Source organism: Sciurus carolinensis, chromosome 11 (assembly GCF_902686445.1).
Source record: "Sciurus carolinensis chromosome 11, mSciCar1.2, whole genome shotgun sequence".
NCBI classification, from domain to species: Eukaryota; Metazoa; Chordata; class Mammalia; order Rodentia; family Sciuridae; genus Sciurus; species Sciurus carolinensis.
In genome coordinates, this window is record NC_062223.1 from 94,189,499 (window position 1) to 94,217,213 (window position 27,715).

The 27,715-nt window shown below is 40.0% G+C and overlaps 1 protein-coding gene across 1 annotated transcript in view; it reads left to right on the top strand.

Moving 5' to 3' along the window:
- The window catches only part of Fat3 (FAT atypical cadherin 3), a 595,529-nt gene extending 569,430 nt beyond the window's left edge, over positions 1 to 26,099 (top strand). Inside the window, exons 23-28 of the mRNA XM_047518553.1 lie at positions 11,361 to 11,514; positions 13,410 to 14,065; positions 16,925 to 17,038; positions 19,091 to 19,150; positions 19,860 to 19,895; positions 20,533 to 26,099. Coding sequence (XP_047374509.1) covers positions 11,361 to 11,514; positions 13,410 to 14,065; positions 16,925 to 17,038; positions 19,091 to 19,150; positions 19,860 to 19,895; positions 20,533 to 21,155 — 1,643 coding nt within the window. The 3' untranslated portion in view covers positions 21,156 to 26,099. The remainder of the gene's footprint in view (positions 1 to 11,360; positions 11,515 to 13,409; positions 14,066 to 16,924; positions 17,039 to 19,090; positions 19,151 to 19,859; positions 19,896 to 20,532) is intronic.
- Positions 26,100 to 27,715: the final 1,616 nt, after the last annotated feature.

Genomic DNA, 27,715 nt, shown 5'->3' on the forward strand with positions numbered 1-27,715 from the left:
TGTTTGTGAAGCCCAACTCCAAATTTAGAGTCCATTTTATTATTAGAATGTTATAAACTGTCCGTGAAATGATGCACTGCCGAAATACAGACAACAAAGTTGTTTAGACTTGCATATGTTACTGCCACAATGAGGGCCAAGTACCCTGGGGGGAAATTTCTGCCGTCTCAATTTAAGAAATCTATTTGCTGTTTTTACTGTCTCAGCAGTATATGTAAATAAAGGGTTGTTATGGTGCCATAATTCCCGAATGATGGGCAGTAACTATACTTCAGTGGTTCTATAAACCAGCCCATTATGACAAGTCATGGCCAGTTTTTCACCAGGCAAAACAATTCTGCTAGTGTGAGCCATCTACGATATATAAAAGGAGCATATAATTAAATTGGGTTGAAATAGAACACGACTCCATGTCAAATCCTGGGTACACAGCCACAAATTGTAACATACTTTTAACGATGGCAGGACGTTGTTTTTGCTGGCAGAGCTATGGGCTTCCACAATGGGTTATCTTTAAAATAATAATAATCACTGAATGAAGGAAAAAGACCATGGAATCTTGCTCTTCAACATGCATTTTATTTTTTTATTGCCATGAAATCTGTTAGCTAAGTATTCAGGGCAGGTATGTTAATTAAATAAGACCCCTATGAAAAACAGAAGTTTTCTCTATTTTTAATCCCTTTTAGTTTAATAAAATTTTAGCATGAAGGACCCGCCTGCCATATATTTTCCACATAGCCTAGAGAACTTGCCATCCCATCCCTAATGGCCCAGCCTTGCCTAGAATACACTTCCTCTTCCTCCCCTGCTCTTCACTTCCTTCTATTTTTGGTATTGGGGCTGGGACTCTATAGTAGGTTCTCTTTCTTACAAAATGATACAGCCTTTATCAGTTCAAGTCTCCCTATTGTACCTTGGGGCTATGTTTTTCCAAAACAAAGATAGTCTTTCCTCAGTTCCATCTTCACAACTCCTTTTTTTCTCAAACTCAGTATCTCTGTTTAATAGGGGGGTCCCATAGGAGCTGCCTGCCACCAGAGCTATTCCCAAGCCTAGTTCAGTGGTACTTAGCTCAGCAGCCCTGCCCCACTCCACACACACAGAGTATGGTCTCCCGTTATTTCCCTGGGGACCAAAAGCACAGGAGATTCCTCTTCTAATGTATGAGGAGTTTCTTACCTCCTTCCTGGTTATAGGAATGAGGCCTTGGCTTCTAAGAAAAGAAGAGAGAGAATCTATTTTCTTAATCCCATATCAGAGGAATTTTTGCTGGGTTCTTGTGTTCTACCTAGTGTCAAATAGAGGAAGGGAGAAAAGAAAAGAAAGAACCAAAATTTGGCCTTTACTTATGTCTATGAAACTGTGTAGTTAATTATAAGGTTACTTAAAATACAAGGAAAATCTTAGCTATATAATTGCTTAGTTTAAAAAGAAGAATAAGACTTGAGTTTTTAATCAAAAAGGATTCATGCCCTCAAGAATTCTCTCTAGTTGCCAGGAAGATCTAATCACAGAGAGAGAAAGTCTTGGGTCCCCAGATCAGAGGCTGGAATGCACGCAGCATTCAAAGAGGTAATCTGGGCTACGGAAAGTAGATGGAGTGCTTAATAGTGACTCTTTGCACATGACAACACTGAGGACAAAATTTATTTATTTGAACATCTTTCAGTTGTTGTGACCTGTTCCACATGTTCCTCTAAAATTCCAGGATACTTGTTTTGGTATGGTATTCCCCTTGACCACTGAAGAATGCTGAGGCATTGGTCATCAGCTTTCCTGGTGAGAGACTCCATTCTCAAGCTGTGGCCATCTTAGTACATTGTTGCAGAACATTTAGAACCTTTGAGGCAGGCAACCCACAGCAAGAAGCACTTTATTTCAGGGAAGCAGAATGTTCCAACCACCCCCAAACCCAATCAAACTCTTGGCATGAATCAGGGCAAGGAAGCCACATCTTCTAGCTTGGAATGACATGGTCAGTGGTTTTCATCAGTGTTATAACATTGGCTGCCCCAGAAGGAAGCCATAGAACCCGAGGGGAATTAAAGCCCAGAATGCTGACTTGTAATAAGAGGGTGAATATGACTCTATAAATCAACCACAGAGGGAAGGCTCTTTCTCTTGGTAATGCCTTAAGATTATATGTATTTCATAAACATGAACTGGAAATAGCAACCACCCTGGAGAAGAAATTGTTAGGGCCTATTCTGACCCTTACTTCTCCAAACCTAGTAAGCAAGGCACCACACAGTGAGCACCCACAATCTGAATTAGAAGTGCTCAATCCTGCGTGCCTTATTGTGTTCATCTTAAGCCTGTTAACAGAAAATACAAATGAGGCTAAGCTACCATTTGGTGAAGCAATACACTAAGTCAGGTAATCACTGGTCCAGAAATAGACATTCAGACAGTTTTTCATGAGACTAGAAGCCTAAGGCCTGAAATGAAAAGTTGGGTGCATTGTTAGTACTAAGACTTACTGTTTCTTAGACCTTTGCTGTGTGTTGGGCACTATGATAAGGGCTTACCTTGTAAGAGCTGATGCACTGGGACTTTTAATTCTTACTACAATATTGTGGGAATGGTCTGTTCTTCCCTCCCACTAACCCACCCCTTAAGAAGAAATGGGCCAGAGATGCTACTAATTAGCCTAGCAGCACAAAAGTCGTGAAGCCAGATTTGACCCAAATTGTGGGAACTCCTCAGCCCAGGCTCTTCCCTATTGCTATTCAAAGTCCTAAAGGCCAGCATCATCATGACAGGGAATGTTAGAAAGGCCGCATCTCTGATCCTACCCCAAACCCACTCAATCAATCTGTATTTTAACAAGCTCCCTACATGACATACTGATTTTTCTCTGAACTGCCCTAGAACAGCTGCCTGGGGAAAAATTCTAGTTCTGTTTCTCATATTATAGACTTACAGATACAACTGTAAGATGCATCAGATCACCTGAGGTCCTTGTTAAAATAAGACAATGTTATTTTGAAAAGCTTCTTGATTATTAATAAAAAAGGAAAACCTATTTACTTGCCTCCATCAATTGCTGTCCATATCAGAGGTACTTTCTGTTAGGGTACTGAATTGATTTATAAATTATTGACCTTACTACCAAGAAAAGCTTGGAGGTAGGGCACCCAACATATAGAATCTGAATCACAAGGGAAGAATGTTGGCATCTTTATTTTTAATGAGTCTCCAGGATGGTTCTATGCACACCCAAGTTTCAGAACCGCTGACGTTCATGGGTCCCAACGATTCCATGCTTCCAGGAATGCCCCTTGGAGAGTTCCAGAAAAGATAAACAGACACAGGACACAGGGAAATTGAAAGTCAAATGAACAGCCTATACTTTTTAAAAATTGTTTTGATGAAAGATGGAAGCATTATTCCCCTGTTAGGAATTTTGGGTTACCCTGAGCTCTGCTTCAAAGATAAAAATAATAGTGTCTGTCCATTCTCTCTAAGCAATTGTGAGTATTCTGGCTATCAGGTTGCATGAAATAGGTTCTCAAATGTTGCAAATGCTCAGCTGTTCAGGGCAACCAAGTCCCCACGCCACTTTGGGCCAGATTTGTTGAATATTTTGTGTCCTTAACTTGTAAGCGATCACTGGTATAGGTTAACTTTGGTCTGTCAAACTTCAATTGAGTGCCTGCATTGTGCTAAGATCTGTGTCAAATCCTGGGCCTTGCTGCTCTCTTGTGATCAATGAATGCCAGTTGTACAGCCTCCCCCACCTCACAGATGATTTAAGGAAGTTGAACCGCATTCCCATATATGCTTCACCCAATGACCAAGAACACTAATAGGGAGAAGCCAGACTCACTATGAATAAACTGTGAACATAATTTGGGTGAGTTTTTCAGCTTTGGAATTTTTTTTTCTTTTCTGGGTAACCTCCTTCTAAATATTGAATTAATCTTTTGTCGTTGTTTTGTACCTGGGAAATTCTCACAATAATAGCATTAATAATTATAGTTACTAGTAGAAAAACTCTAAAATAGGTTATGTGCACACAAAAGAACAAAGAACATACTAGAAGGTAAGAATTTATTGTGTGCCTCATGTTGCTAGTACACTAAAGGTTTGTAGAGCTTCAAAGAAAATATTAAAGGTTTGACTCAATATACAATGTATGAAAGGTGAGCCAGCTCTCCTAGGGAAAGTTATAGTTCTCCTCTTCAAAGATTTCATTTTACAAGGTCTAAAGGCATTGGATGTAGCCTGCTTGGTTAAAGAGAAAAGTCAAAGTGACTAAAAGTTGAAATGGCAAGGTAATGATGGAGGCCATGGCTGGCTGGCTTCGGAGCTTGTCCCCACTTGTGATTAGTATCTCATGTGGTAATGCATCCACCAGGTTTCTCACATGAATTGAGATTCACATGGAACAGAGATCTGAATATCTCCCAGTATTGAGCCCAACAGCCATAGTAAAAATCTCCCATGACATTCAGCTGTTTGGTTTATGAGTAACACAGAGATGAAGTTGATTTCAGAATTCATAGTGATTAGAAGAAATAACAACAGTAAAGTGCCTAATGTTTATGTGTTGCATTGTGGTTTATAAATCCAGAAATCTTTTGGTTCCTTATGAAGTGTTGATGAGTATCACTTGTCAAAAAAAAATTAGGGAGGTTCCTGAAGGTCAGGCATCACAGTCACAATCATATTCAGCTGGTGAGCAACAGGCAGAACTTAAACTTGCACCCAGGCCCTCACCGTCCATCACAGATGCCTCCTCAAGTCCTGTAAGTTCTTATAGTTTCTAAGTAAAATCCATAATTTAGCAAGCATGAAGATTGATACTGACTTAAATCAGTATCTAAATGTGCTCATTGCACATTTACTGTCATTTCTTTTACCTTTGTACAGCAGGCAGACATTCCCTTATCAAGGCTGCAAACCTGATCAGAAAAACACATGTTTTTCTCTTCCTGTATTTACACCACCAAGTGGGGCAGAGGGTGGAGGCCATTGCCTGGATGAACCAGGTCAGAAATAACTGCTAAATCAAAGGAATAAAATAGAAATTATCTTGATTTTTTTTTTGTTGCCCAGCCCAAATTCCCTCTATAATTGCTTATTCCATATCTATTTTTGCATTTAATAGTTTTTTTTTTTCAATGTTCATCTTTGAGCTAGGAAAAGAGAAGGCATTTTAAGTTTGTCTGGGTGCAGATTTCAAAACCATCTGCATCTGCTATAACTAGAAGGATTGTAAACAGGAACACAGCTTTGAGACAGTGCTTAAAAATACACTTCTCGTTTTGCCAAGATTTGAAAGAAAAGAAGCTATGACTTTTTTTGTATATGTATCTCGATGCTGGTAAGACCATTTCCTTTCTGAATTTGAAAACTACTATTAAGTATATCTGCTACTCATTAGCATAGGTAACCTTGAGGAAAACTGTCTTATTTAAGCTTCTATTTCCTCACCTGTAAAATAATTATAATAGTACATACAGCATGGAATTGCTGTAAGAATTAAATTAGATATAAGGCATAGAAATTTCTTAGAATTTTTCTGTCACATAATAATCTATTGTTCTTATTAATGATTTCATTGTTTAATAGTCTCCTGCTTAACAGGAAGAAAATCTCTTTTAAATAAGATTTTGAAATTATTCAATGAATTATATTTTCTTTTATGTTTATCAAAGTGTCAAATACTATTTGTGATCAGATAGTGCCTGGATAAATCTTAGAACTCTGTTACCTTTATTTGTGTGTGATAGCAACTTATGGTAATGCTTGAAAAGTGCAGAAACTTTATTATGCTACTCACTTTATTATTTAATGATTATTTGGCTCCCAGAAGGATACCAAGTTGGATACCTTGTTATAGTTTATCTGCTTCCTGGAGAGCAACAGGAAATAACTATAAGACTGTCCCTTTTATTTCTAGCACATAAGGAGCTCTGGCTCACCGACAAGTGATAGTGCCAAAACAGATTTGAAAAAAGATTGGAGAATCAGTAATAAGGAGTCAAGTTCCACTCAATCACTTAAGATGTCTTTGGACATTCACTGGCATCTCTAGCACCCCCCTGGAATTGGGATGTTACTGGAGTCTGTTCTTTTTCCTTTGTCTGATTATCATGATCCTCATAGAATGTCTGGAAGTGATTTTAAACAATTATAGCATTAGATCACTTAGTGTCATTATGACAAGCATTGATATAAAATTATTAAAAATAGGGCCCATGATATGATAATTAATAACCAATGCTTTATGAAAGCAAGTTAATTTTGATAAACAAGTCTTTCACAGAGGCTGAACAATAGATATCATTCTTCTTTCATTACAAAAAGAATAATCTAAGTACTTTTTTAAAAAATTGAATTGCTTTCCCCTTTGTTAACATAAAAACTTCTCCAGATTTAAAGTTCTAAAAGATTACTTTCAAAGCACCTCTGCTCCTTTCTCCCATGGGCTTCAGATTGTAAGAGCAGATCATAGACAGTTTACCTCCTTCTGATTGCAAAGAAATCTACAAAGGAAATATAATAAAGTACAAGGTGTTAGAAATAACAGTTCAGGACAATGTTGACAGGTTAGGACTTTGGACCCAGACTACCTGGGTTCACACCAGCCTCATGATCCTGAATCAGCAATCGGCTTCTCTGAGCTCAGAATCTCATCCGTAAAATGCTGTAAATGGTATGGGGATATAGCTCAGTTGGTAGAGTGCCTGCCTTGCATGCACAACGCCCTGGGTTCAATCCCCAGCACAGCAAAAAAAAAGCTGTAAATGGCTTCTAGATGATGTTTTTCTGACCTTGTGATCCCAGTCCCTGTCATAATACCTATTCTAGGGGTGTGCCAGTAAACCAGCTCTTAAAAGTAGAGGCCCATATTTGTAGCATTTGTTGATTTCTGTGGAGTAAATACTCACATCATGTCTGATGTTAGGCTACTAATGCTTTAACAAGTGGCATGCCAATTTCTCAAGTATTTAGCAGTCATGTCTCAGAACTTCTGAGCTAGCTCCAGCAAACCCCTTCTAATTTACATAGGCACTCATTTGGAGGTGAATCAGTCAAACTGGCTGCTGCATCAAATAGTATTAGATGTCCCACAGAAAGATCATGAAGATAACAGAATGCAGAAGGAAAATGTGTATGAGTGAAATAGCACACTAGAAGTAATGTCCCATTTTAAATTCCTATTTTCCAAGGCACGGAGACATAAGATTGCCTCTCTGACACTGGGTAAGAACTCATCCCATGACCCAAGGTAGAGTCTAGTTTCCTTGATAGTGATTCAAATATTGCTTATTTCTAGACAGCTTCTCCTTAGCTCTTTCCTTCTCCAAGCTACTTCTGATAGAGTTTTATTTAAGAAATTTCAGAGGTTTGCCAAATAAAAGCTGTATAGTTTACCCAACTTGCTTTAGCCCCTTCCTGGCTTTCCTCCCTCCTCATCATTGATGTGCTTTTCTATGCTGTGCCTGTCTCACCCCTTCCTTCAGTCTAAGGAAGAATATAATTCATTCTCACAAGTCACTCTATCTCTAAATGATATGCCATTCTGATCAAGGATTAGCCAGATGACACAAAGAAGGATATTTCCCAATCCCACATGCTTTCAGAAATTTCCAATTCCATTAAGGTGTGCAACTTCCTAAATTGGAAAAAATAACCCTAAGTCAGCATAGTTTGAAGCAAACATACCTGAGACTACTGCCTCCTTCCCACAGGCTTCAGGCTGGCCTTCTTTGAACAGTTTGTATCCACAATGTGAATCCAGTAAAAATATCCATGAGAGTACACACTGTCTCAGTCTATAGATTTTCAACTATCTTATGTCTGCAGCACTCAATTCACAAAATCCCAACATCAGTCACTAACCACATTGTTAGCCCAAGAGTTCAGCACCTAAGAGTGAGGATGGCTCTTTACAGTATTTGCAAAAGATCTTAGGAATAAAGAAAGCCTCACTGGCCACTTCACAGTAATGGTGGCAGCTTGCTGTCACAACCACACTACCATGAAAGTAATTTTTTACTTTTAATTTTAATCCCCTAATGGCCTAACATCTCACTATGCCCCACCTTTTTATGCTTTTATTACTATATTATAATTACACGTAATAGTGGGGTTCATTGTGACACATTCATATATGTCCACAACATCATTTGCTCCAATACATCCCCCAGTACTTCTCTTTTCGCTCCCCTCCTCCCTTTCCCTCTTCCCTTTCCTCTACCCTTCTGATCTTCCACAAATATATATTCCAAATGAAATATACATCTACATTCATATACATATACATTCCAGGTATATATGGAAGATCAGAATGGTAGAGGAAAGGGAACAGGGAATATATATATATATATATATATATATATATATATATATATATATTTATTTATATATTTATATATTTCATTTTGGTGCATTATAATTTTACTTAGAAACAGAATTCATTGTGATATATTCATATGTCATATAACATAATTTGGTTGATTTTATTCCCCCCCTATTCTTGCCTCTTCCATCCTTCCTCCCTCCCCCTTGATACCCTACTTTAATTTACTGATCTCCCTTCCATTTTTGTAAGTTCTACTTTTTAAAAATCACTTTTTCCTCTCTAGCTTCCACAAAATGAAAGCATTTGTCCTTTGACTTTCTGAGTCTGACTTATTTCACTTAGAATGATATTCTCCAGTTCCATTGATTTATTAGAAAATGCCATGATTTCATTCTTCTTTTTGAATGTGTATAACTCCATTGTGTATATACATCACATTATCTTTATCCATTCATCTGTAGATAGTCACCTGGGCTGGTTCCATAACCAGCTGTTATAAACATTGGAATGCAAATTTCACTATAGTATGATGACTCCAGTTTTTGATTCTACCACCTCTTAACATCTCCACACTGAGGACCAATTTTTAAGCACCATTGAGGACACACTTAAGTCATATCCAAACCATAGCAGATGTAAAATAAGAATTGGTCAAAGGTCTGTTTAAGAGACTGGTAGAACTGATCTGGATTCCTACCTCCCCTCTGCATAGCCAAGAAACCACTTGCCCCACATCCTGGAAAAACCTGCATGTACTACTGAGAGGCAGGGTCTTGGAACTGGAGAACACCTGGCACTGTGCTTCACAGACAGGTTTAAGTAAACATGATGTTCAGTGGATGCTAAAACCACCGCAACCACCCCTCCTCCACCAGTTAATCCCTCCAGTATTGAAATCCAGGCCTTTGTCCTCCTTCTGGGCAGGTGATAAAAACAATCTTTACTAGGGAAATCAGCCAACCCAAAGATACTGACTCAGTTTTAGAGTTTATGGGCCACTCTCATGTGCTCAGAACTTCCTACCAGATTTCTAGTTTTTTAGTGCCACACTCTTCAATATAAGTTTATAAGTGAAGATTAACAAACAAGTAAGGAAATCCTCTAACTCAAAACATATATGGAAGGAAAGATCAACTTTAAGGAATTCCCTTCCTTTACTTAGGGCATGGCAAGGCCAAATCTTATAGAATGGGCTGGTAGGCTAGAAATTCAAGTAGGAGTTGATTTTGCAGTCTTGAATTCCAAAATCACACAGCAAGTCAATGGGTTGGAAGGTCAGGCAAGATTCTTCTATGTTGTAGTCTGAGGCAGAATTCCTTCTTCTTAAGGGCTCAAACTGAATGGACAAGGTCCACCCACATCATGCTTTACTTATGGTAACCTATTGTAAATGTTAGCACACCTATAGATACCTTCACAGAAACATCTAGACTAGTGTTTAACAAAAGAACTGGGCACCAAGTAACCTAGCCAAGTTGACACATGAAGAACAAAAACAAAGTTGGACATGAAAATTAAAATAATCATAGTTCACTATATGACTTAATGTAAAGAGCATTTCATTGTTATAGTACTATCATCACCAATTATTGATATAACCGAAGTTACCATATCTTGGAATGTAGAGCCACCAGAAGAATGTCTCTATGAGACAGGGCCAAAGGCTCAAAATAAAAGTTACAGTGGAAAGTCAATAGAAAATCCCCATGAATGAAATAAAAACAAAATTTAAAAATTCCACAGAAGGAAATATTGGAAATAAAAGGAATGCCACCCAAGTTACTTTGAGGTTATTTAAATACTTCATTTTACAAAACAAAACATGTAAAATGATCTGACTCTTCATTATGCACATGTATAACTTTAACAACAACAAGAAGAATAAAAATGAATCTTTGGGGTACCCCAATTTTCTTATTGGTGCATTATATTTGTACATCCTGATGGAATTTTTTTTTTTTTTTTTTTTTGTGGTGCTGGGGATTTGAACCCAGGGCTTGTGCTTGCGAGGCAAGCACTCTACCAACTGAGCTATATCCCCAGCCCCTGATGGGATTTTTTGTTACATATTTATACATGCATGCAATACAAAATATGACAATGTAATCTGGTCAATAACACTCCCCAGCACTCACCCCCTACCTTCTACCCCTTGGTTCCTTTCCTTTGATTTTCATGAGATCTGCCCACCCCCGCTCTTTTCCTTCTTCCTCTCTAGCTTCCACATATGACAGAAAACACAGGACCTTTGGGGTTCTTTTTAAGAAGGGAAAAAAGAATACCCTTACTAATTATTCATTCTCTCCTACTCTAAGAAAAAGATAATTGTTTCATTTTATAATTCTACCTCATCTGATATTTAATAATCTCTGTGGTAGGGATATTCTTACCTATTTATGTGTGATGGGTTCATGAATAGAGAAAGCAAACAAGGTACAAAAATCAGGATCTGAATAGAGAAGCTGGATGAAGACTGGAATTCTCCCATTACCCCCTGCATATGTCAGTCTGAGGCTCCACTGTCTTGACAAACAACCTCATTTTACCTGTTCTTCCCTCACTTTCCTTCAAGGGGTACTTTCAGTTCTTGGCTAAAGAGAAAAGGCACAGGGATAGGAGAGGGACTCAGGAAAGGAGGTACATGAAATCCATAGGACACTACTCCCATCTGGAAATGTCCTGCTGTTTACAGTAGCAGTGTGGTGGGAAAGGCACCCCTCTTCCCCTGTACTCCATCCTGGTGTCTGTTCTTGGTATCTGTCCCTTGTGCACATCTTTTACAGTTCTCACCAGCATCCATGCATGTAGTTAATTAGGTGGATTTTTGTGTACTCGTAGGGAATTCAAATTGGAACTTGGCATTTTTGTGGCAAGATGTACTCCAAAAAACTAATTTGTTAATCATCTTTGGAATTTGGGCCCTGCTTACGATACAGTTCAACAGAGAACTGGGAGGACATGTTACATGTTACAGTTGAGTCCCAAAGCATTCTGAGCATCACCAGTGGCACCCCTGGCTCATGAAGCACTCTTTCCCCAGGCTACCAGTGTACCTGTCTCTCACAGTTCACGGGGAGGAACTGTGAATCAGAGATCACAGCCTGCTTCCCAAACCCCTGCCGCAATGGAGGATCCTGTGACCCCATAGGAAACACTTTCATCTGCAGTTGTAAAGCTGGGCTCACCGGAGTCACGTAAGTGAGATTATGTAATAGTCTCTTGCCATGCTGCTTCTTATTACTAAGAAAACAAACCAATAAGCATTTTACCAGGATAAAATGTTTACCACTGATAGGTAAGACAGGCAGAGGGTTAATGTCTTTATGTATAAAAACTGCTTTCAAGTGATTAAAAGGTTAATAGGGATTATCTCTTGGTAGTGTGGTTATGGGTAATTTACATACTTTTTTTACTTTATACTTCTCTATATTTTCAAAAATTTTTATAACTGCCATGTACTTTATAATAAGGGTAAAACAAAGAAAGCCATTGATGCCACTTAATATATCCCATATAATTCTGAGACAGATATACTACCCTTTTCTCCAGAATCCACTAATAGGACTCTATTACCAATGTTTTATGATCATTCTACAAAACTAAACCTTACCTTTCTTTTGCAAGCCTTTTTTTCCTCCAAGAAATGAGTGAAATTAAAGTGCCAAATGGAAAGGGAATGTTTTAAATTCTTAGTAAAATTCCACTTTCAACCATCCTTGATCATTTCAAAAATTATATATATATATATATATATATGTAAAATCTCAAGCAAGTGATACTCTAATTACAGATCAGTCTTATGTATTCATTAGAGCAAATCTCCTGAGGACTTTTCCAGGAAATACTTAGCTGACTTTGAATTGCTGGATGTAATTTAAAGCAATAAAGCTGCATTTATTTTTAAATACTCTGTGATTCTAACTAATATCCGGCTGACCTGGCCTCAATCTGTTCAAATTAGGGATATTTGGCTACATTTTAAAAGGTGGATTATCAAAAATATAGGTGTTTGGGCCTTTTAAATGAACATATTAGAACAATTGCTGAAGCAGAGAAAAGGAAAGAAGGTCTATGGTTTCAAAGAGTGTTAAAGCAAGAAAAGTAAGACTTAAATGCGTGCCTTATTATACTCAAAGTGAAGCATGGATTGCTTTAAAGGGAATAAAATTGATTTAATTATTTTCATTAGAATGCTTCAGTAATTTTCTCCTGATAATCTGCCTTAGCATTCGCCTTTAACATAAGCACAGAATCTGCAAGTTAGCCATTCACCCCCACCACCCCACCTACCCCTACAACACCCAGTTTCCTGGAGGGACCAAAAATTACTGTAATCATTAAAGGTAAAGGTCAGAACCAAAAACATTTTCCTCACCAGAAACCCTGTAATGAATATATAAGTTCACAGTTCTTTATTCTACAATCTCAAAAGCTTGGAGGACTAAAGTGGTTTGAAGTACATCAGTGGCAGGCTAATTTGGTAGAAAAATCTGTTGAAAACTACTCTGAGGCTCTTTCTAGTCTTTATTTCTCTAATTTACTGCAAACATCCATGTTTCTCTGCAGAAACACTGGTATATTTGATTATGAGGTCCTATGCCAGCATCAGTTCCTGTTGGGCCAAGGAGTATTTTACATAATGTGAGAGTGATACACTGTATGTCCTTTCTAAAATTGAATAGTTGAAAAATCAGATACGAATGTGGTCAGGAGAATTTGGAGATCACTACCTTTCCATAGCATCTGTTGGTTCTTTTTGTACTACTCCCTTCTCCTAGCACAATCTTCCCTCCTGAACCCCAGTAGGGGACAAAGACTTGAGAGAGAAGGTTGGGAGGAATACCTTTACACAAGATGAGGACTTAGGCTGGGAGGCTACAGGCACAGAAACACCTAAATCAACTGCCCCCCCCCACACACACACACACTTTTTTTGTTTGTTTGTTTGTTTGTTTGTCATGCTTCACCCATACCTTTCAGGTGCTTTCTCCTCTTTTAATGATGTCCTATTTTTTGAGCTCTGGTACACAAGGCTGTGTCAACTGGTCCTGATGTTGGGGAGGGGCTTCTGTGTGTTTTTCTGCTGAAGGTGTGAGGAGGACATCAACGAGTGCGAGCGGGAGGAGTGTGAGAACGGCGGCTCCTGCGTCAACATGTTTGGCTCCTTCCTCTGCAACTGCACCCCGGGCTATGTGGGCCAGTATTGTGGGCTCCGCCCGGTGGTGGTACCCAACATCCAGGCCGGCCACTCCTACGTAGGCAAGGAAGAGCTCATTGGCATCGCAGTCGTCCTCTTCGTCATCTTTACCCTGGTCGTCCTCTTCATCGTCTTCCGCAAAAAGGTCTTCCGCAAGAACTACTCCCGCAACAACATCACGCTGGTGCAGGACCCGGCCACCGCTGCCCTGCTCAACAAGAGCAATGGCATCCCATTCCGGAACCTGCGTGGCAGCGGGGACGGCCGCAACGTCTACCAGGAGGTGGGGCCACCGCAGGTGCCTGTGCGTCCCATGGCCTACACCCCCTGCTTCCAGAGCGACTCCAGGAGCAACCTAGATAAGATCGTGGACGGGCTGGGGAGCGAGCACCAGGAGATGACCACGTTTCACCCAGAGTCTCCCCGCATCCTGACAGCCCGGCGGGGTGTGGTCGTGTGCAGTGTGGCCCCCAACCTTCCAGCTGTGTCACCCTGCCGCTCTGACTGCGACTCCATTCGGAAGAATGGCTGGGATGCTGGAACTGAGAGTGAGTAGGAAGTGGCAGTGTGTTCCCCCCTATAGGAAGTCTGCAAGGTGTTGGCACCATAAGAGAAATGAAGGGAAGAAAGAGAACCCACATGACCAGAGCATTCCCTGTGACATATCCTAGCATAGGATGTTCACACTGGTTCATTTATCAGATGGGGAAAAATGAGTCCCAGAAAGGGTAACAACCGCATGTCCAAGGTAACAGCTAGTAGGAGGCAGGTAGTGTTCCAATCTGGGTCTGTAGAATCCCTGCAGTCCAAGCTCTTTTCACAAAATGGTACCATTGACCATAATGCAAGCTAGCCACATAAGTAATACACAGAGTGTGTTCTGGAAGGTCAGAAGAAAGTAGTATTTCTAGTCCTAGAGTGAGCACTTGAGCAAATTAGAGGGACAAAGCTAGAGGTGAATGTTTAGGCTTCATCAGCATGCCACGTGGTTGGCTGTAGAGGAGGGTGAGCTTACCAAGGAGCAACAGCAGAGAGGGTGGTCAAACCAGGCTTCCAAAAGGACCTTGGAAATGCCTACCTATGAGTGATGGGCAGAAGGGGAGGGACAGGAAGGGAGGGACATACTTACCAACAAAGAAAGGAAAGAAAAAGGAGAGGGCAGCTGAGCAGAAACCAAGAAAGAGGGATCAGTAAGGTCCACAGTATGAAGTACTACACAACCATCTAGGAGACACAGGCTTAAAATACATATGCTGAACTAAGGCCAGGGGTGGTACACTCCTATAAGCCCAGCAGCTCAGGAAGCTGAGGCAGGAGGATCACAAGTTCAAAGCCAACTTCTGCATCTGAGCAAGGCCCTAAGCAATTTAGTGAGATCCTATCTCAAAATTTAAAAAAATAGAAAGGACTGGGGATGTGACTCAGTGCTTAAGCATCCCTGGGTTCAATCAATCCCTGGCACCAAAAATAAACAAACAAACATATGCTGAACTAGAGATTCTTATGATCTCAAGAAACTCTCAGTGGCAAGGATTAAGGATAAAGAGATTTGGTGGGAACACAAAGGTAAAGCATCATTGCTGGGTGCTGGGTCATCTCCTTAGATGGTCAAGGCTGGATGCTATTATGTCAGGAAGGCACTATTACTAGCTCATCATTTTGTGAAGGAGAAAACTGGCTTGAGTAGGTGATATAACTTGCCTAAAGTCATGTAACTAGCAAAGTGAGGGGTTTGTACATCAGCTTCCTCACTCTGCTACTGCTCTTTGGAGCCTCGGCAGGAAGGATGGAGAGGAAAATAAGAGGGAAAGAATGGATGTCTTGATGAAAAATGGGGGGCCAGGAATGAGATCTTTCTACTCCAGTGCTGCCCAGCATGCCATCTGCTGATTCTGTCTTTCTATAGACACACTTATTATTCTAAGTAGTTGCCTTTGGATTTCAACCATAAATATATTCCCTCTCAAATTATCTGTAGAGTTAAGCTTTACCAGAGTATTGCAAGTTCACTAAGCAAAAAGGCTTTTTCTTTTTTTTTTTTCTTCTTTCTTTCTTTTTTTTTTTTTTTTTTTTTCAGTGACAAAGGGGGTTTTGAATAAATGAAGGAGCAGGGGAGTTTTATTTGTGGGCACTTCATTCACCAGTGTGGATCATTTGTCATTTTATTTCTTGTGTTCAGGGCTAAGCTTATGTATACCTTGTGCTTTGCTGAGGCACATCTTCATATTTTGTGGTGTGACTGTTGGGGATGAATTTCTCCCTGGCATCTCTCTATACTTGCATGAGTTGTTTATCCAACTCATCATTTTGCTGTGGTTTCAACATCTGACAGCAGATGCAGAGCCACCCTGCCTGCTCCTGACATCACCCTTTATGGTCGAAACAGTGATTTCTGTGGCCACGAAGAACAACTGTTCCTTAATCACAAGTCCGAGGCTCTTTGTACCCTGTGCTACGTGATGATTTGCAGCTTTTCCTGGTGATCATTTTCCACCCCTGCTTCGTGAAGTGACAGCTTTATTTCCAGAATCCACCTCAGGCCAAAACTCACATTTCCCCCCAAAGTATTGTTGGGTTTTATTGAATACATTTCCTTCTTTGTTAAGCAAGGCAGAGTTAGCTGGTGAGACGATCTCTGGACAACCAATTCATTTTGCACTTGACAACCTCAAGATATGAGCTGTTTTTATAGCTTCCTTTAGTCTGTCAAATAAGAAAGTAGTCCTGGTGTTTAGTGTGTGTGTGTGTGTGTGTGTGTGTGTGTGTGTGTGGTGGAGGGGGATCTGGCTATCTTTGTATAGCAAAGAGGGAGGAAGTATGTGGCTAAAGCACATCCACACTGCTGACTGCCCTCCTGCCAGACACAGTACAGAACAATGTTATTCCCAAAAATGATACCACGCTGCCCTCTAGAAGGCAGAACTTAAAACTCCACTTGCTCCCCAGAGATGGAAGCCAGGATAAATGTAATTGCATTCCTGCCTATAAAATATTTATACCCCTATTTTAAAAGTAATCTCATTTAACCTGGTGTTGACACCACCTTGGTTCATGTAAATGATGTAAATTCAGTCTGAATGGCAAAGAGCAGTGTAGCCACTTCATCCTCATTTCACTCTTCATGAAGTCGCTTCACTTTGAGGAGGGAACAGCTACTTTCAGCTGTCAGCTATTTGGAAGCTCATTTACCACGGGTTAAAGGTTTCAAATCCATAATGTAAATCACTTGATTGACAGACCTTGGCCCCCTATGGCACAATCAATTTTCTATTGTGCAGCTAAGTTATTTTCTTGAAGCAAATGAAAGAGCCCCAAGAAGTGAACTAGGTTGGGGTAGGAGGGCCAGACTGAAAATATGCACAATGTAACCAGTGTCATTTTTGCTTTCTCTTTGGCTGTCTGTGAAGACAAAGGAGTTGATGACCCGGGAGAAGTGACCTGCTTTGCAGGCAGTAATAAAGGCAGCAACTCTGAAGTTCAGTCCCTCAGCTCCTTCCAGTCAGATTCTGGTGACGACAATGGTAAGGAGGCTTCAGATTTGTTCCAGAGGGTGGGTTCTGCTTCCTGTGCTGAAAGGCAGTGGTTTAGGGGAGGGTGATGTGACTGGCTTTGTTTCTTGATGTGTTCTTGGGTTTTGAGTGTGTTCACCAGCTTTCTAATTGACTTCATTGTTGAGTTTCATTGCCAAAGGAGGCTCTATTGAGCTGCAGCTCAGAGCAGACCCAGGAATCTGCATCAGGAATTGACCCTTTGATTTGGTTCTAGAGAGAACCACCTCATGCCAAGTATGCCTTTTAACAATAGGCTGATTTATTTCTTTTTAAAATTTTATCAATGATCTCTTCCCTTTTCACTGTATATCCAACCTCCCCAACATGAGAAATTTGATCAGAGACAAGACTGCCTTCCTATAGAACCAGTGACATCTTCATTCAGTTGAATCTTCCTTATAATCATTTGGGGTCCTGGACTTTTGGGGACTTATTTTAAAATTATGAACCTGCTCTTCAGAAATATGCACGTCTACCCAGAATGCAAGTCCTTGTAGTCCATAGACAGCTGTGGTGGCACCAAAGCGGCTACCATGACCTCTTGTGAACCTGTACTATGGAGAGGGTGGGAATGCTGGACTGGGTTTTCTGAGCTGAGGAACCAGCTCCAGAAGATGGATTGTTCTCCATAGAGCAGAAAGGGAAGTAAAACTGCCATAAAACAGTGAATGTTTACCATATAGTGGCAAGCTGGGAATAATGTCAAATAGTCACCCACAGCAACAGGTAGCCTTACCTTGATTTATGCCTTAGGTCATTTTTCCATTTACCAGCAACTGACAAAAATTGGACGTATTAATTTATGTTATCATTCAACCCATGAACTCTTGCTGAGTTCTTTTTGTGTCCTGAGTCATTTTCTGGGCATTTTATACACAGAAGTGCAAACTGAAAATGTCACAGTCCTTACCTCTAAGGTGAATACAAGAGCAGTGAGCTCCAAGATCATAGAAACATCATGAAAGTATAATAGTCGTCTTTCACCACCCCCACCCCAAATCTCTTCCACTTCCTTGCCCAACATCTGGTAGTCCTGACAGTACATAAGCCTTCATTTATCTGTAAACTGGGATAACGAGCTCATATAACAGTGGATTTCTTCTGACCATTCTTAGGTCAAAGGCACAGACTTTTGACCTTTGTTTGTCTTCACGCATCCTGCTTTTCTCATCCCCACTCAGAAAAATAGCTGTAACTAGTTTGTATTTTATAAAAACTCCAAGAATATACAGTTTCCAAACTCCAGGCAGCAACACTAGCAATAATGCCTGATGGACTGTTATCACAGGTTCTTAAAACCTTGCACTTGCCTTTTCATGTTTAACATTCTAGACTGGTCTTGATGCAGAGAGGTGGTGTTAGAACCTTTCATCAATTTTTTTATGCCCAGTTACCTCTCCACAAACTGTGGGTGTCAGTCCCTAAAGCAACCAAATTGATCAAGGGATCTCCTTCTTGAGTCTATTTGAGAGACCAGGTGCTGACTTCTGTCCAAACCTTAGCATCAGGAGCCGGGCCTAGAGTTGGTCTGGGCTCCAAGTCGCGTCTTATCATGAGTGTGAAGCCATCAGATTTGCAAAGGTTATTGGGTTTGGAGCAGCATGATGACCAACAACTAATTATCCCTGGGAATAGTGAGGTCTTTCTCTGAGAGCCTTTGGGAGTTGCTAATGAGAAATTAGTATGAACTTGATGAGCCACTGCCTTCCTAGATTGATTTTACTGGGTCATGAGGTGTGAATTTATGACCCTGCAATCCCTGCCAATCACACTTTTCAGGAGGACTGTCCCGGGACTTGCTGCTATTTTTCTTCCCTTCCAACAATACCCGGGACCCCGTAGATAAAAGTGTCTATGTCTACTGACACATTCCCTAAGGATCATTGCAGAGAATGTGTTTATGTGCAGTACCACACCTTGTTGTTGTTGTTGTTGTTAAAATTATTTAACTTGTGTTTAAAATACACTACTAACCTGAAGCTGTCCTTCCCCTCCCTCCCATCTTCTTTTTTCTGCCACAAGCATCCATAGTGACTGTCATTCAGCTTGTCAACAATGTAGTTGACACTATAGAAAATGAAGGTATTTACTTTATTTTCTTCCATAGCATGTATTTGTGTAAAGAGTTATCTTAAATTTTTTTCTTCCATGTTAATTTATACTAGGGGTGATTTTAATAAGCAGAGGGAATGATACTCAGGGGGTTTTCAGTAAGATTTTGGATGCTCTTCTATAAATTGGAATAGATTTAATACTTTTGAAAAAATTCTTATCCATAATTTTTAAACAAGTGGGTTCCTCTTCTTAAAACTCCCTTCCAAATGAAGGATAGCCAATTAACTGGAATTCAAATTAATATTAAATTCATTCTTATGGTCAACACGTACTCATTGAGCACCTACTGTGAGTTGGGGATACTTGTGAAGTCATCATACTATGGGGATTAGTTTCAATCAGGTAACTTTTATTAGTGATTTAATAAAATTGGGGTATGATATATATGGGATTTATCTTTTTATCTCCTAAATGGGGAATTTTTTTAAAGCTAAACTTAGTCATAGCCCATAGTTATTTTCTTTTTATTTTTTTTGAAGAAAATCTTTCTTATTGGTTAATGTTAATCATACAGAATAGTGGGTGTCATTGTGATATGTCTCTATATGCATATAACATAATAGAGTCCACAGTTCATCTTTTTTTTTATTTTTTGAAGTCTTCTAAAACATTCTGTTTTATCTCCCTTGACATGACTTGTACTGTCAGATTTACTTTTCACTTTGTATTTAAACAGTGTCTGTCATGGACCAAGGACAGAACTACAACCGAGGTGACTGTGCCACAACCCCAGCATAACATTTTATTTATGCATTTTGCATTGCTGAGTTCATTCTTACACTGTCCCTGTCCCTCTCCCTCCATCTTGTCTGAGTTCCTCTCTATGAACTTGGCATGTTTCAGGCATCCTGTGCTCAGTACTGGAGGTGAAAGCTCCACCAGCATTCCTCTGCAGGCTTGTTCCCTGTGTGTGTGACTCATCTCTCCACCTGTGCACTTCCTTGCCTTCTGTGATCCATGGTGCAGTGGATCCATCTCTCTCTGCGAGCATGCTGCCAGCCTGGCTATGCACATAGCATGTGGAGAGAATGAGGGAGTGGGGTTGGGGTCAAGGGTCCTAGGAATGTGCTCCCTCAGCAAACCCTTGCTAGTCATCTCTCATGCCATGGCTGAGTGTGAGGCTCTGCTGCAACCAGGTACCATCTCTCCAGTTGCCATTGCTTTGTTCTCCCCGGGTCAGAGCATGGTTGGCCCTGATAAACCCTTGTAAGAAGCATGCAGGTAACCCTGGCTTCTGAGGGTCTCCTGGATATTAAGAATTGCATGGCATGTCCCTTCTCTGTTCCTTTCCCAGCCCTGCCCCAACTCCTCTCTGGAGGAAACTAACTGTCGTGGTGTTTCTCTCACAGCCTATCACTGGGACACCTCTGACTGGATGCCAGGGGCCCGCCTGTCAGACATAGAGGAAGTGCCCAATTATGAGAACCAGGATGGAGGGTCTGCACACCAAGGCAGCACACGGGAATTGGAGAGCGATTACTACCTGGGCGGCTATGACATTGATAGCGAATATCCACCCCCTCATGAAGAAGAGTTCTTGAGTCAGGACCAGCTGCCCCCACCACTCCCTGAGGACTTCCCGGACCAGTATGAGGCCCTACCACCCTCCCAGCCTGTCTCACTGGCCAGCACACTGAGTCCAGACTGCAGGAGGAGGCCCCAGTTCCATCCTAGCCAGTACCTCCCCCCTCACCCATTTCCCAATGAAACGGATTTAGTGGGCCCACCTGCCAGCTGTGAATTTAGTACTTTTGCCATGAGCATGAACCAGGGCACAGAGACTATGGGCCCAGCAGACAGTGTGTCTCTGTCCTTGCACAATTCGAGAGGCACCTCATCCTCGGATGTGTCAGCCAACTGCGGCTTTGAGGATTCTGAAGTAGCCATGAGTGACTACGAGAGTGTGGGGGAGCTCAGCCTCGCCGGCCTCCACATTCCCTTTGCGGAGACCCAGCACCAGACCCAAGTTTAGAGCACATGTTCCAGATGCTTTGCTCCTTGTGTCATGGAATAGTGGAAGGAGATCGGCTGGGTGTACGTCTCCATGGAGAGTAGTCTGTGGACCTATGGTATTTTCCACGAGTAACTTCTTCAGGAGTCGCACTGTCACAAGCAAGCTTGGTTCTGATCAGGTGAAGAGAAAGGCTCAGAAATTGTTTCTGAGAGGGAATTGCTTACCTTGCAGGAGCACCTGAATTCATGGCTATGAATGCAAAGGAGCAGGGTAAATGACCTCAAATTAAACTGGAGATCTTGTATGGTTCTGTGCAGTATTGTGCCCTGGAATGTGTGACAGCATCAGCCCCTTGCAGTATTAATAACTGGCAACAATCAGGGAGACATTGTTGCATGTAATTTTGAGCCAATGAAATGAAAATAGTAGTAATGGTTGTTGGAAAAGTTAGTCTCTTAGGTGAAAGAACAAGAGAAACATTAAATGAACAAAGAAATGGGTGGAAGGCCTCTGAAATCAATTCTATTTTTTTTAATAAGCTGCCCAATTTTCAGCTATAAAATTAGATTTGAGTAACATGATTAGTATGCTGTTATTTTTGTTTGTGTTAAGCATCCGATATAACATAGTTGGGTTTTATGTTCTTTGAGAAAGTTATCAACGAAGAGCAATATGTGAGGCTGGTTGTTTCATCTTGGGGGTTGGGGAGGTTAATGCTCAAACATTTGAAAGAAGGTGATTATCTGGTTTTGTGTTTTCTGGTAAATATTCCTGCCAAAACTACGATTCTAACATTGCTGCAAAAATTGGCTTCTGTTTGTATATTGTTCTCCAGAATAAGAGATATTTAGAAATTTAAGTAGAATTCACAAATTTGGGGGGAGGGGGGAGCAGAGAAAAATATATTTTCAAATTTTCAGCCTGATAATCACAATTCTTGATAATGCAGATAAAATATGAGTGTCATTCTAAATTGGTAGCATTGTCATTATAAATACAATTACATTTAAAAAGAAGAAGAAGGTAGATTAGTTATTGTGTATAAATTATAATAGTGTGTGTGTCTGGGCCTATGTACAAATATGTGCTTGCACTCAGTAAGGCTGCTCTTGAGGAAAGCTGATATGAAGGTTTTAGGCAATGGACCATGTTGAAAATCCTGCCAGCGAGCAAGGTGTACCTTCCAATTTTTCTGATCTCTTTGATGTTAGAGGAACACCAAATGCCGTATTTTACTCTGATTCAGTTAACTTTATTTTGGTACTGCCATTTATATTAACTTAAAGCAAAACTGTGCTTTTTAAAAACAGTATTTTATAATTTTCCAAAACTAACCTCAATTTGAAAAATGTGTAATGTTTATTTACACCCTGGGGGTTTCCTCCCATCTGACATGTGGGCTTTGGCCATGACTTTCCAAAAATGATAGGAGAATCATTCCACTGGAAACACATTAACCCAATACTCAAAAGTTCAAGTTGACAGGTTGAGTGATTTTCCTCTTTTGCTTCAATCAGATTATGGCTACCCATGCTGTGGCCATGGTAAATAAATGCATATTTGCACTATCTTGCTTGATGAGCAAATCTCTGTGTCCACCATTTCTGATGACATCTGGCATTGGTGTATAAATTGTATTGTCCTGAGTCTGCATGTCGTCCACACAGATGTGTTTTTATTTGTTTCAATCGTGTTTAATCCACTTACTTCTTTATAGAAGTCAGTGTTTCTGAACATGTTTCATGAAAAAAAAAATTCCTTTTCATTCCCAAACTTCCCAATTAAGTGCATATACTTCACAGGTTTTTCAGCCTTTCTCTTCCTGTCTCTTGGTCAGACCTACTCATGGAGGCATTAATCCACACTGTGGTCTTGAAATAAATGAATTTCACTAAAGCTGTTATGGAGAATAAAGTCTTTGGTATTTTCCTTATGTAAGAAACACATTCGCAAGAATCACAGAGAAAATGACAAACTAATGGTCTAGAATTGAATCACTGCTACACTTTTAAAAATTCAATGACATAAAAACCATCAAAGTAAAACTAACAATTCATTTCTTGCCCCTAGGAAATATTAGAAGGAGATTAATGCAGATGAGTCACTACTGCTTACACAGCACCTCTTCCAGGGGGGAATGCCTGACTGACACTGTAATGAAGGCATAAATAGGTCCTAATGCAGTTGTGAAGTCACCAAAGAAAATTGTGCCCACCCTTGGCTGTGACCTATAATAAATGCCTCTTTCTTCAGTGTATCATGCCCTGATTCTCTGCAGAATATCTTTGCGGCTAAATATATACCAGACAAGCAAGTATTATATTTTGATTCGTTATCTTTAAACACATGATATCTCTTCATTTTATGGAAAATTAGATTTCCCTGTAGATTACAAAGTGGTTTGCAGTCAAGCCAAGGTGGAACCAGATAGGATCATCACTGATTCAAGGAGCTGGAAGGGTCTTTAAGATTTACTAGTTCAATGGTCATATTTTGTAAATATGAAACATAAACATACCCAGAGTGGGGAAGAGACTTGCCCAGGCTCATACAGGAAGGTAAGTAGCTGAACAAGGACCAGAACCCATCCATTTAGCCAATTTTCTCTTTACATTGTTCGCCCTAGGCTGTCTTGAGCACGGCAGCCTCTTGCTTCTGATGAACCCTCTGACTTCCTATCATTCCTTCTTTGGAATATGCAAGAAAAGAAAACTCATGGAAAATATTTCTCTGGAAGCCTCATGATCCTTGTTTCCTTGAAGCACCCCCAACCCCCAGAAAGGTATTTTTAACAGAATTCACACATTTCTTTGGAAATTCATCAAAATGCTGCTTTTGCCAAATGAATGTTTCTCAAATGGGAATAGAATGATAAGTGCAAAGGTGAACTCAGATCAGTCATCAATTTACCTACTAGTGCATTTTTTGTTGTTGTTTTTATTTGTTTATTTTCTACCCACCAGCACTGGCTGCTGTTTTTCCCTACCCTCTCCATCACAATGAACCACACAAAAAATAATTTAAGCCAACTAGTGTCTTTCCCTTTTTTCCGACAGGCATGTGCCACCTCCGGGAAGCCATGTTCCACAACCTGTTGTAGGCACTTTACTTACATTGCACACATTCTGGTTAGGTTGAGAGTAGCTGGATGGTTGGCATCTGTCATGCAATAAGCAGGAGCTACGAGGCAATAAAAGATGAATAAAGTACGTGTTAATGTATTTCCTTTCCTCTACAAGTATTTTGCTGCTGAGTTCTGTTCCATGTCAGCTTTCCCTGCATCCTGCCCATTTCTGAAATGCCATGGTAAAAAACTCAGTAATATAACTAGGTCAAATCCATGAATCTTAGGTTTGACCTATCAGAGAATGTGTAAAGGTCTGGAAAGGGAATTTACTCTGGGATTTTCCAGAAATTGCCCTTGGAAATCACTAGTGCAACCTGGGGACCCCAAAACATCAAGTAGAGCATGTAGCCCACAGGCCTTCTTGATTACTTCACATCCACCAGCCCCACTAATGCTGTGTCTGCATCATCAGAATCAGGGGGTATGAGCAAAGAGATGATGAACATAAACCAATTAAGACCCAGAAGTTAGGTGTGTGTGAAGCAATTCAGGAAGTTCTCGTCATTTTGCATAGATTGTCCCAGATAATTGTCTGGCCTCTTCACTTTACTACCCTTCAGTGCACAAATACTGTTAAAGTGGTTAGGTTTTTATGTTTCACCCTTTTGGGTTCAAACCATGGGAAATGGTGATTTGAAGAGGCATTTCTTTAGCATCATCATTTTGTGTGATCTGTGAGAAGGTGGTTATGTGTTTTTGCTGGTTTGTGTCCCTGCAATGTTCAACTGCACATCATTCTGATGAAAACCCACATGGTCTTTGAGCTCCTGGTTATATAATGCTGGGGTTTAAACTCGCCACATGTAGGTTTGGCATCAGTTAATTATTTAGCCAGCTGGCTAAGACAGGAAAAGAATAAGATATTTCTTTCCTTATGTAATAATGAAAAGCAATAATTACAAGTATGTAATAATACACAAAGGCCATAATTAGTCTCTTCCAATGTTTAGGATGCACTAGAGAATCGTATAGTCATTTGGAGTGTGTTTGGACCCATTAGTATGTACTGTAGTACCCTTCCAGCGAGCAAATACCTGAATTGCTACTATTTAACAATTTTATGAGCCCATACTACTGCATTTTGGGAGTGACAAATGTGTTTGGAAATGGAAGCAGTTCTTTTTAAGCACTGTATCAGAGATCGTCTTGTACATTTACCTGTTGCAAACAGGTTGGTTTGTAAAAGATGTATGTTTTGGTGTTTAAAATGTTTATAAAATTGTATATAAATGGTTTCAATTTCCCAGGCTTTTGTAGATACTATATTTGATGCCTATCAGGATGCTTTAATTTGGAGGGTCGAATATAATTCTAAATCATCCATGCTGTTGGTCTGCAAACTTTTGAGGTAACTACACACACACAAAGAGAATTTTAGATTTGAAAATGATGTTTTGTAATCATTTTGAATCATACTGTAATCTTTCTTTGGTTCTGTTTTCGTTTTAACTTTGTTTTCAAGAAAATATTTTTATTGACCTTTCTTTCAAGATGGAAGTGTTTTGCCCAGTTATTAAGTAGCTGGTTTTTATGCCATTTCAGAGTCAGAATGAGGTGTATCATTTCTTCACACACATGCACACTCACCTAAACTTGCACACACATCACACACCAAACTTTATGCAAAGGGGAAAGCTAGCACTTGAAGTGACTCTTATCCCTTATGGAAATGGATTGTTCCTGCACATATTGCTATTGGCAGTATTCAGTCTTGTGTTCTTTTTCTTAAAAAAAAAGAAAAAAGAAAGAAAGAAAAGAAAAACAAAACAAAAATGACAAAAAAATATAACCAAAAAACAAAGAAACAAAAAATCCAAACAGTGTACAGGTTTGTAACTGCCAAAATTTGATGGTTAAAAAAGTTTTCAAGTAAAAAGAAAAAAATGAAATCAACCATTGTATTGAGTCTTCTTAACTGTCTCCTTTTATTTGTCCTTGGTTAATTACTCACCTGGCACTAAGAGGGCATATTCTACAAGACACAGTGGAAAAGTCAGCGTCAGCTCTTTGGTCCTAGCCTGCCTCTCAAAGAGAAGGTGTCTGGTTTGCAGGGGATAGTTTTGTTTTGTTATAATTTTATGGCATCTTTTTTTCTCAGAAACTTTTTAAAGACTCTCCTTTGTTCTGGTGCACATATGTTGACATCTTTTGTAGCTTCTTATTGGGCACATACCCTGTGGGGCTGTTCCTGATAATAAGAATGAAAGGAGTGCTGGAGGCTAGAACAAACAAGGTTCACAGAGTTCCAGTCCACAGAAATTTCTCCTAAGTGCTGCAGAATATGCCCTCTTTGTGCTACTGCTCCTTGCAAATGATGCAGCTAGGTATTGGTCTTCTTCTCCCTTAAATTTTTATTGATTTTAAGATAGCACCTTAGGTAGCACTCGCTATAATGCAATCCTCTGACAACTTATCTAACCCCAGTGCAACACAGGTAAGTGTTTAACAACCGGCTGTAAGTGGAGGGAACACCAATTTGTGCCATGTGCCAATTTCTGTGGTGAAAATACTCCATCGTGGCTGATTTAAAGCTACCAAGCTAATGGGAACTGGCTCACAAGATTACTGAGTCTTGACAGACTAACGGTAGTCTCTCACAAGCAGTAAGAGGCAACTTTTGCACATTGAAGGCACCCACATATACCATAAGCTATTTTTAAGTGAAGCAACATCATCATTTTCTTGTATCCCAGATTCCCAATATATATCTGCACTAAGTGGGCCTTTTTGTTTTATTTGTTTGTTTACTTTTGAGAGTATTGGGTGTTGGGCCCCAGTGAGCTACATCCCCAGCACCATGCCCATTTTGTGAAATTTTGAAACAGGGTCTCACTGGCCTCAAATTTGCAATGTTCCTACCTCTGTGTCTGGGATTATAGGCATGCACTGCCATGCCTGGCCCTCATTAAGTGATTTTGATTGAAAAATTAATCAGTGATGTCCCCATCTAAATCCTCTTGTCCTCTGAAATTTTTCCTCATTTTGATAAATTTAGCAACTTCAGTGAGAAGGATTTAGAGAGACAGGTATAGAAAAGTGTCCTGCTTTTCAATCCCACAGTATGTGATTATGAACTAAGTTTCAGGGAAATATATACATGTGGGTCTTTTATGTGGTCACTCTTTGTAGGAAGAGAATTGGTATAAATCTTTATGCATACTTGAAAAATGGTAGGAAAATGCAGAAATCTCAAGAAGAAGCAATGATCTCTTGGGAGAAGGGGGAAGGAAAAGATAGTATATGTCCATCTGCATTCTCTGTTGGTTCTTCAGGATAAAAGGGCTAACTCCTAACTTGGAAGTAGTTCTCTGGAGATTGATTGATTGATTGATTGATTGATTGATTGATTGTCTGTTCTTTGCTTGGAGTGCCCAAGATCTCTCCCAGCTCTGATGATTCACTAGGAGGAGTCACAGGACTCAGTATATAATCATACTCAGAGCTATGATAA